The 10,722-nt window shown below is 35.6% G+C and overlaps 1 protein-coding gene across 1 annotated transcript in view; it reads left to right on the plus strand.

The window, feature by feature from the left end:
- The first annotated feature begins 2,576 nt into the window (after positions 1 to 2,576).
- The window catches only part of LOC105361623 (zinc finger protein 236-like), a 24,368-nt gene continuing 16,222 nt past the window's right edge, over positions 2,577 to 10,722 (plus strand). Inside the window, exons 1-4 of the mRNA XM_011498875.1 lie at positions 2,577 to 2,669; positions 2,747 to 3,091; positions 3,175 to 3,306; positions 4,250 to 4,414. Of these exons, the coding sequence (XP_011497177.1) occupies positions 2,577 to 2,669; positions 2,747 to 3,091; positions 3,175 to 3,306; positions 4,250 to 4,414 (735 nt within the window). The remainder of the gene's footprint in view (positions 2,670 to 2,746; positions 3,092 to 3,174; positions 3,307 to 4,249; positions 4,415 to 10,722) is intronic.

Raw genomic sequence — 10,722 nt, forward strand, 5'->3', positions numbered from 1 at the left:
GAGAGGGAGAGAGAGAAAGCGAATGAGTTTGAAGAAGTAAACAGGCGAGAGCGGAGGAGAGCTACCTCCTAGCTCCGCGGAGCCGCGCCACCAGGTTATTCTCCTCCAGGGCGAGGCGAGTCCGCTTGTGCTCACCGCAGCCCTTATTTATCCTCTCCACTCGTCCTCCGCGCGATTTACTCCTCGACGAGGCAAAATGGCGTCGCTACTCTCATATCACAGACAGGCGAGCAGGTAAACGGACAGACGCTCGCGCGTCCACGGGATTGATTATACGCGAAGAACGGCGCGGCTCCGACTCACTCCAGGCTCTTCTTGCCTTCGGAGGAGCTGTGCTTGGCCTCCCGGGCGATCATCGCGGCCCCCGAGGCGCCGGCCGCCGTCCAACGACGGCTCTGCCCATGTGTCCACCTAGGCGTCCTCCGGCCCCGCGCACTCACGCGAACAACTCGCTCGAAGCCAAGAGTACAACCCTGGCGCCGCTCCCAGCACCGTTGCTCCTCCTCACCTCGTTTCCACGAACTTTCGGGGCGCGCCTACGCCGCGCGACGGCTACTGTCGCTGTTGCCGCTGCCGATGCTCGACGAGCGCAGCAGCGAACATGGCGGCTGATGCGCACTGGGCGGGAGACGAAGATGGAGATGGAGTGAGCGAGAAGGAGAGGGAGGAGAGAGCGCGCTTGTCCGCCTGCCTGCCTTCCTTCGAATCCGCCTGTGTGCGAACTGCGAGATGAGGGTCGTGCGCGCGCGCACTCGTACTCGCACCCACACATGGCCGGCGACGCCAGCGACGTCAATTGTTTACGCGCGTAGGTGTTTTGTTTAGCTGGGGCGAGCGGCTGTGTAGTACCCGTGCGGTGCCGTCGTGGGCCGCCGCCGCCGCTGCTGCCGCCGAGTCGTAATTCAAATGGAGCCGGCGGCAACCCGGCTCTCCTCCTCCTTATCCGTCTTACTCCTCCTACTCCTCGACATCATCGTCATCATTATCATCGTTATCGTCATCATAATGAGCGCGTTACGTTAAGGCAACGCTGGTCCGGCTTTAAATGAATTTTTCTCACTTGGCCAACACGTCTGATACTACGAACGCGCATACCTTAAGCGAAACAAGTCGAGGCGAGACAGACAAACGGCCCTCGAGCTCGACTTATTTTCGGGCTACTCACTCGCACACTTTACTCTTAAACGACCACGGCCACCTTTAGCCTGATTACCACCCACAAATATCTCTCTCTCTCTCTCTCTCTCTCTCTCTCTCTCTCTCTTTACCAATGCCCAAACTATAGCATTTAACGTGCTTGTAGCCTCTATGTAGTAGCTCTTTAAAGATAAAAGTAACGGGAAAGGATGAGGATGAGTCGTTTGAAAGGCGAGTCAACGATACTTCTTTTCCTACTACCCTTCCTCGTTTACTTATCTATCCACTCATCAACCAATTTCGTTATTTATTTATTTATTATTATTATTTTATTTTTTATTATCAATGCCCTAACTACAAATGGCTTATACTCACATTTATTATCCCAGGGATTGACCGACCAGTGAGCACCGATTATCTTAACGATCATCTTCTCATTTATGAGAGTAATCCATATTTCTTCACTTTTTTTTTCTTTTTCTCTTCTTTTTAAAACTTCGCTGGAGATTGTTGGCTCGACAAAATCTGCCTACGCCCTATTTTGTTTTCCCTAGAAGGTCGTATCAACACGCACACTCGCGCGTTAATGTTAACACGCGTTGTACGCCGTAATAGAAGATTTCATTTATCCGTATCGGATAAAAATGTATTTGATTTTACTGGGCGAGTAATATCTATTCCTAATATACCAGTGACCTACGTTTCCTACTGAGCCAACAATCCGCCATTTTTATTGTTGTTCTTTTGCCTTGGCCATATATCGTCAAATAATTCCTTATTTGGAAGTAGCTGAGATGTTCTTGCGTGCTTCGATACCATAGTAGTAACGTGCTGAATGCATTTAAAATGCAGGTGAGTGACCTCATATCCATTACTTCATTGTTTTTAATTGCTTTTCTTTACAAGTGACCCAATTTTTTCTCGCTAAATGAGGTTAATTTCATACTAATTTTTTTTTTTGTTTTGTTTTTTTTTTTTTATTAAAACGCCTGTATGTCTGTACGTATCATCGTATACGATAGAAAATTAATTTTTATCCAAGAAAATTGTATTATAGTGTTGTGTGAATTGAAACATTGAAAAAAAGTTGATTAATGCGTGTATTAAACCTTTAACCATTTTTTTTATCCTCTTTTCCTTATATGTCAGTATTTATACCTTCAACAACATAAATAAGTCTGGGATCTATCCATGATGGAACCATCTATTTTTATGCATTTTATGCTCACCGATGACTGCAACACATTATTAGCTGTACGCCGTAAGTATTTATTATAATTCATATATAATTTATAATTTATGCATCTTGCAATAAAAGTGTATATGGACCGTAGTTAATTATACATATATATATATATATATATATTGGTCTTTCATTGTTTTTTTTACTTTTTTTTTTTTAATCTTAAACAGAAGGAAGCGATGGAAGCCTAGAACTTATGACAACTCCAGTAACGGTTGTGCAAAACAACTTGGACAATCCAATACAATTGTTGAAAAACAATCAAAACAATGATAATTTATTGAATCAAGTAAGTCTGTTTAAACACAAATTTTGTTTTTTCATTGTTTGTTCTAAATAGTTAACTACATTGTTACCATTTTTCAGGTTAAATTAAGTAATATCGTACCAAATGTTTATCAACAAACTAATCTAACATCTATTGAGATAATCAATGCTAATTCTGAAGATGATCAAGTGAATAATAAAGATTGTCAATTAGAATTATTAGGTAATTCAGTGGATATAAATGTACAAAATAATGTTACAAACATCCAAAATACAATAGAAGAAGTAAATGTGGATACAGATGAGAAGCAGACTGCAAAGAAATCAGAAATAAATTCGGCCTCGAAAGATGTTTCTGCAACTTTTAAGAAAAATACTCCTCCAAAAAAACATTCTCGAAAGAGTCTTGGAAGAATAAAAAAGAATAAAACTTCTAATGGGGAGGTAATCTCAACGACTATTAGTTTAAAGTATCTTTTATAATTATATCCTTATAATACATATAATGATATTAAATGACTTTCTAGCAATTTCGCTTTAAATGTGACATTTGTGGCCAAGAATTCAAAAAACAATATTCATTACAAAAACATGTACACGAACATACTCAAGATAAACCCCATAATTGTCCAAAATGTCCTGCATCGTTCAATATACCAGTGAGTAATTACGACCATAATAATTAATTTTCACGTAATAGCCAATGAGTTATGCCAACTCATCCTGTTATTGTTTATCGCTATTTGTCTGTATGTCAATGAATAATAATAATAATAATATATTGATTATATTTTAATTTTATTTTACATTAAAGGGGCTAATATTTTCAGTTTACTTTTATTTGTTTGATCTTTATGCTGGATAATTATTGTAGATGTTTCTGTTCAACGAATCAACCGTTGATAATAATTTTTTATAATCTCATTTTTTGAAAACTCATTGAATATATATTGTACTCGTTGATTAAATTGTTGTACCTATCGCTAGCAAAATCTACTGGTTAAATAAGTTGGAATCAATGTGCATTATAATTATGTTACATTTAATTACTAAATTAATTAATATATTGCTATTTAAAAAATTACATTATAATTGTAAGAGAGATTGTTATTTGTATTTACCATTATTTAGTATAGAAAGTTATTAGAAATGTATTATATTATGTCATTTATCACTATTATGCATATTTTGTATAACTATGCTAATTTTTCCAATTACAATCACATTAATAATCGGTATAATAGGATTATAAAAAAAAATAAATTGTAAAATATAAACATACTGTTTTTTATTATTATTTTTTTTTTTGTTTTTGTTATGGATTAATAATTAACATTAGAAATTTTTCCAATCCATAGTTTAGTATAAAAAAAAAAAGTCGAGAATGTAATATATTTATTTACTCGTGTAGCAGTATTAGGAAAATTAGTTGATGAAAAGTTTCAGTTATTTTTCGTTTTGAAAATACATTATTTAAGCAGCAAACTTCCCAAACGTAATGCATACAAAATGTATACTTCCATCATTTCATATTTACGTCTACCTAATAATTGCCATTGCTTTTCAATTTTTACATTTTCTATAAATGTGCGTTCTTTTTAGATTAATTTTACCTTGCACATGGCTACGCATAATATGGGGGAGCCAAAGTGTCCTGAATGTGGTCGAAAATTTGCACGTCTAGCCAGCTTAAAGTCCCACATGTTGATCCATGAGGTTGATGAGAATCTGTACTGCACTGAGTGCGATGATGTCTTTGGAACGAAGGTAGGCTCATTTATATTTGCATATGATCATCAAAATATGACTTCCATTTATATTTCTATTATAGTCTATTTTATTTTCTGAGAATAATATATCGATGAACAATTAATTCTTTTAATTGGGCCTCGATCTTTCGAAATAGCTTTATAAATTTTCAAAGACCATTCAAAAATAGAAATTATGAAAATCCTTAGGCCGTAATTGTTGAAAATTTTGTAATAATGTGTAAGCTAATTTGATAAATAATTATTTTTATTTTTAACTCATTAATGTAAACGTTTCATAAGAAATGAAACGATGAAGTTTCGGTTGAATTTCATTTTTATTTTTTTTAAGATAAATTAATACTTTCCAAATTATAAAAAAATATAAAATAAATTAATGCTTTCCAAATTTAAAAAAAAAAAAAAATAAAATAAATTAATGCTTTCCAAAATTTATGGTGCTAAATAATTATAAAAAATATCCTTTAAGAATCTTTTCATTGATTCTTTTTTTTTTTTTTTTTTTTTTTTTTTTTTTTTTCTTTTTTTTTTTTTATAAATTTATAAATTTATATTCAAAATTCATAGAGTGTAACATAACAAAGCCGAAAAATGTTATCAAAACTTTTATCAAATTTAATAGAAAATGAAGTTTATCTTCCAACGTTAGATATGATCGATCAATTTCTTCCATTGATTACCAAAATCTAATATTAAAATGAAAAGCATCAAAATTCTTTTTTCAAAAACGACGTTTGTTAAGTCTATGGTAAAATATGGTTAAGTAATATGTTCAAACATATGTAAAATCAATATTGATATATCATATGTAAATTTCGTAATTTCAATTTTATAATTTTATGTTATTCAAGCACGTCATGTGTCGATTACGTTTTATCAGTTACGCAAATAGTGCTTTGTGTGGTAGTTTTTTTTTTTTTTTTTTTTTTAATCAGAATTTTGTCGTTTTAACGAGATGATTTGTTAAAAGAAAAAAAAAGGTAAAGTACAAATGACAATTAATTGTCTCTTACATTTTATAAATTAACTCATGATATCGTGAATTTAATGATATCCAGTGTAGTTTAAGTAATATTTAGTATTTACATATTTCAATGAGTACTGTAATTATAAAATTATATATATTCAGTTAAGAGATATTAATTTTAAGAATTTTTTTTTCAAAGATTTTTCAGTTATTTTGTAACATTATCATTCGTCAACAATGTTCTCTTTGTATTTTTAAGGTAATATATTAATTTACAATTATGTAAAGAGTTGATTTATGGTACAAACAGGAGTCGACAAATTTAGGAATAAACATGCACAATTCAATTTATTTATTTCTTTAAGATAGTATCATAAATTTAACTATATTAGTGTTACTTGACCCCTTGGATCTCTTAATTCTTATCTCTTTTCTTCCTAACTTTAACAGAAGATTAAGTTATTCTACTAAATATTTTTCATAGATTGCTTGAATTTTTTTTTCTTTCTTTCTTTTTTTTTATTTTTTATTTCTCTATTAAAGCAAAGAAAATTTCGATGGTAAATATGTACGATAGCCTGTATAAATTCATTATATTTCGTCTGATTAAGTTAAGTTTTTTTCTTTAATCAATAATAGTCAATTGAAAAATTATTAGACGTGTAATTTGGGGAACATGGAGATTATGAATTAGATAGTATTTTAATAATTAAGCAACATTATATGCGAATTTATTACTCCTAATTTTTCCTATAAATTTATTTACATACATTGCCAAATAAATATTTACTGAATCGCATTACACAAATAAAAGTATATGTTTGACTAAATTGTTGAAATTTAATGATAATCGGGTGACTATTACCAGTGGTGTGTAATAAATCACAATATAAATAGGGACGAGAAAATAGGCTACGCATTTATGCATTGAAGTCGTTGAAAATTCTTACGTTTCAACGATATAGTTGTAATCTAGTGACTAATGTACATATGAAAACGCGTAAAAACTATGTTTACTATACAGTTAATTTTCTCTTTTTCCAGATAAAGAATTTTGTTTTTAATAGCGGCAATGGTTAATTGTATACTTTTGTTGAGCCCGCCTCAGAAATATAAATAAAAACAGAAAAAAGGGTCATCGTAATTTAATTGTCGCTGTCAATTATTGTTGAAATTTATTCATTTAACGTAGAGAAGTTATTCAATTTACTATTCGCCCTAACAAATTCCACCGTACTAAACAAAACAAAAACAAAAAAAAAACAAAAAAAAAAAAGCAAGACAATTAGCGTGCAAAGTTACAAAACAGGTCAATATCAGCTTAGACAGATTAATAATAAATGATTTGTTAGAGGGGAGTTAATTTGTATTTGGAATTAATTTGTTTTATATTCTTGCAACAATTATTTATTATACTATAAATGTCTATTGGCGCGCTATTCATAAATTATTAAATATATATATATATATATATATATATATATATATATATTAAAAGCCGTATAATTCAAGTCTTTAATTCAATGTAAGAAAGAGTTGGAATTGTAGTTAGTGTAGCGTGATTGAGTAAAGTTGCGAGTAAAGTGGTCTAATCGAATAATCCATCATACCGATGTTGAATGAATTTTAATTTTATTCTGAATATTATTATGAATAAATAAATGCGCGTGTGCGTGTAAAATTCATAGCATTAAATGGGAGAAGGGAAACGGCATGTACCCGCGCCATGTCCGATAGGACTAAAAATATGCCCGTTTGACCGTCTCAAGGTTAAAAACTTGCGCAACGAAGCAACAGAACTATCGCGGATGCTCGATGGCTTAACTTGTTCGGCCCGAATTCCTACTTCCGGGACAATTTCCGTATTAGCAGAATAGCGCGGCGGGGCAGGGGGTCACCGGCGATTGGCCAAAGGCGAAAGCTCCGTTAAATCCGGCTGGGTAAATACCGAGGCGGGGATATCGCCGCGTGCAACGATGGGTCTCCACGGGTAGCGGAGACCGACTCTCCGCTCCGTCCGTGAGTTGTTACCGGCCGGGTGCTGGACGACTCCCATACGCGGACGAAAGGAGGAGGCCTCGGCGCGCCGGCCCGTTAAATTGAATGCGCGCGCTCCCGCGATCGGCAGCCGTGGGCGATCGAGAGATTACGAGGCCGACATGAGATCACGCGGCTGGAAATTGAGCCTCGGATGCTGGAGCGCCTGAGCGACGGGGAGGGCCTCGCCGGCCGTTACGAGGCGCACGGGGCGAGCGGCGCTCGAGCCAAGGACTAAAATTGGAATTGAGCGCGCGCGCAGCGACGTCGTCGACCGCTTCGTCTCCCTCTGATTGTTGGGCCGAGGCTGTGCCGCTGACGCGAGCCGTCTTACGAATTAACGATGGCCGTTCGTTATATTGACGAGGCTCGCCGGGCTGCTGATTAGAGTTTCGCGTCTCTCGCCGCGACATTTCCCTATCGCCGTGTCCGCCTGCCTGAGCCACTTGGCATGCAACGCACACGCACACGCCCGCGCATACCCTATTACCGACACCCTTTCACCACCATCGTCACCACCCCCGTGATAAACGAACGCGCTATATGACCTATCGCTGCTGAGGATGGAGCATAGTCCACGGTTTTACCGAAGATGCTGCGTTATTTAGCGCTAATGATACTATGGGACGAACGCGGATACGCGTTTACATGCTCCTCCGATGCCTCGCGAGCGTGTATATTTGAAAATACAACCAGCCACGAGTGTTTGCGCCGTCCAGACATTTTTCCTTTTACAATTACTCTTATGTCAGTTTCATACTTCCATTCGCGGAACGTCTCATTTTCATAAGAGTTGAGAGAAAGGAAGAGAGAAAGAAAATGTAACGGATGAAGAAAATGAACATGAGCTATGGTGGTGCCAAACGACTATTACGTAGCTCTTAGATCTTAACGGATCATTATTAATTCATTATTGATTGGTATTATCGATGGGATTTTCGCGTACATTTATTGGCTTATGGTGGAGAGTTACGAGTGTCGTTGGGCGATCGATTACATTTTGTTATATTGTGTTTTGTAATGTGGGTGAGCGCATGGGAAAGAAAATTCTTCAAATTGTTGTTGTGAAAACGAGTTGCCAGTTGGCAAATCTCTGATTTACATTAAGTTTCGTTATTTATAAATTATCAAGCTAGAGATGTTCCGGGTTTCGAATGTCTCGATGATATAATGTAGAGGAGTGTTAATGGAAAGTCGGAGAAGAGAGAAGCAGGCGTATTGTGCGCCTAAGTGAACGACTAAAATCAATGTTATCTAGATAAATGATCGAGCCCAAGACATATATTTCCATTTCAATTGATCAACGCTCTTCCTTCTTTTCTATATACATATAAAGCAATTGAGCAACGTGGGGTTAAATTTATTTTTCGTAGAAGAGTCAAGCGCAGCATAAAAAAATTGTATGATTAGTATAACGAATTATGTTAAAAGTTGGTTAGACGGTAAAAGTCGTTAACCGTTTAAAGAAATCTTAGATGCTCGAGTTGCGTTTGACGGAGGCTGCGCACAGAGATATAAATGGGAAAAAGAATTGCGCGCAACGCCGCACATTTTAACGTGGGAGCCAACGAGGACGCGCTTCAAAGTGTGGATAATAAAACGATGACGCGCTTTCGTTTTTGCTTGCTGACATGCGCAACACGCCTCAACACGCGAATAGGCGAAATTTTAATTCTTTACTATTAGCTTGGGCGTCCATTAGGGTACCCATTAGTTATCGCGAAAAGGGTAAATTTATTTGCAAAATAATGAATTATCGATACACCTCGTGTGCAATTCGCGCTCTACAATATTGATTTGAAAATGTTAATACGTTCGATAATTTGAATTTTCAAATAGAGTGTGATAATCGTATTTTTAAATGACACGGTGAAAGTCCCTATCTATCCCTGCACACGCGACGACATTATTTTAGTAATATACCGACATTTCTCGTCCGCTACTATGATTTAAATTATTATACAATAGCTTGTAGATGACTCGTCGTTAATTCTACTCAATTATGCAATGTTAACGGGCTCATTGCACGATATATATTTTTAATGCAATAATTGCCGACTATAATCTATAAATACAAATTGGTTGAAATTTTTGTAGGATTATAGGAAAGGTGGTGAAATGCTTGTTGCTTGTAAGGAGGTGAAAAAAAAAAAAAACAAAAAATAAATAAATATTATAAATTATAATGATCGATCGATCGATCGAGTAATTGTTTGTAATTTGATAAACATTAACGTAATTGGGCGTTTATGAATAACTAGAAATTTAATTGTCAAATTTAATAATGCAAGCCATTAGATAAATTAGACGCCTAATCGATGTAATTGTGAAAGTACTTTGATAAATAATCGCGTATTGTTGATTTTTCCATAAATAAAGTAACGGACGATTTTCGCCTTTCAAATCCGCTTGTCTGCGAACTGTGTATCTTTTTTCCTTCTTCTGTTTCTACTTTCTTCGCGAACTCCCTTGCTTCTTTTCCTGGTTAGTAATCAGTAAGGCGTGAAACCGCGTCAAGTTTACACGCATCTGCCGACATTTAAACTCTATTACGTTCGACTCGCTTTACACTTTGAGCGCAAATTATTATAAAATACGTCGATTAAATATTTTTACCGGTGAATACAATCCGAACAATAAGATTATATATAAACACGACGTGATCGCTTTTAACGAGTAGAAAGCTCTAGAACAATATCATTTTTCTTTTGCTCCAAATCCCGCTAAATTTGTCGACCGGTTAATCAACGCGTAAATAACTGCTACAGAAATGTTTTTGATGGAGCAGTCAGGCTATTTTGGTGTCTTGATAGTAACGTAAAAATACGTTTTAGTGAAGTTCTTTCCCTTGTAGTAACTGCTACTTGTGTTCGTTAAATTTCCCTCCTACGATTTCGATATAATGCAAGATTAAAAAAACTGGCTAATGGAGCGCTCTTTTACCTTATATTATAAGTCTATAGCAGAAAAATGTTAATGAAAAGATAAACGTACATCTTGCTTAAATACTAGTTTATACGATTAAAGCTCTTATAAATAGTGTGCAAATGAAATTTCGTAAGTAAGCATTGCCTAATTTATTAAGTAATGCCTATTCAAAATCATTATTTTATTAAACTGAAGCATATCCTCACCAAAGTCCTTAGCAACTTACGTTTTACTCAAACAACTATAATACATCGTTCAAGTATTGTGTACATGATATTGTTTACGACAATTATAACTTTGCCTAATTGTTTATTGGGAATATTATTGATGGTGGTGGCGGTGGCGGAGGTGGGAACGGGGGGGGGGGGGGGGGG

This window comes from Ceratosolen solmsi, unplaced genomic scaffold (assembly GCF_000503995.2).
Source record: "Ceratosolen solmsi marchali unplaced genomic scaffold, CerSol_1.0 scaffold30, whole genome shotgun sequence".
NCBI lineage: Eukaryota > Metazoa > Arthropoda > Insecta > Hymenoptera > Agaonidae > Ceratosolen > Ceratosolen solmsi.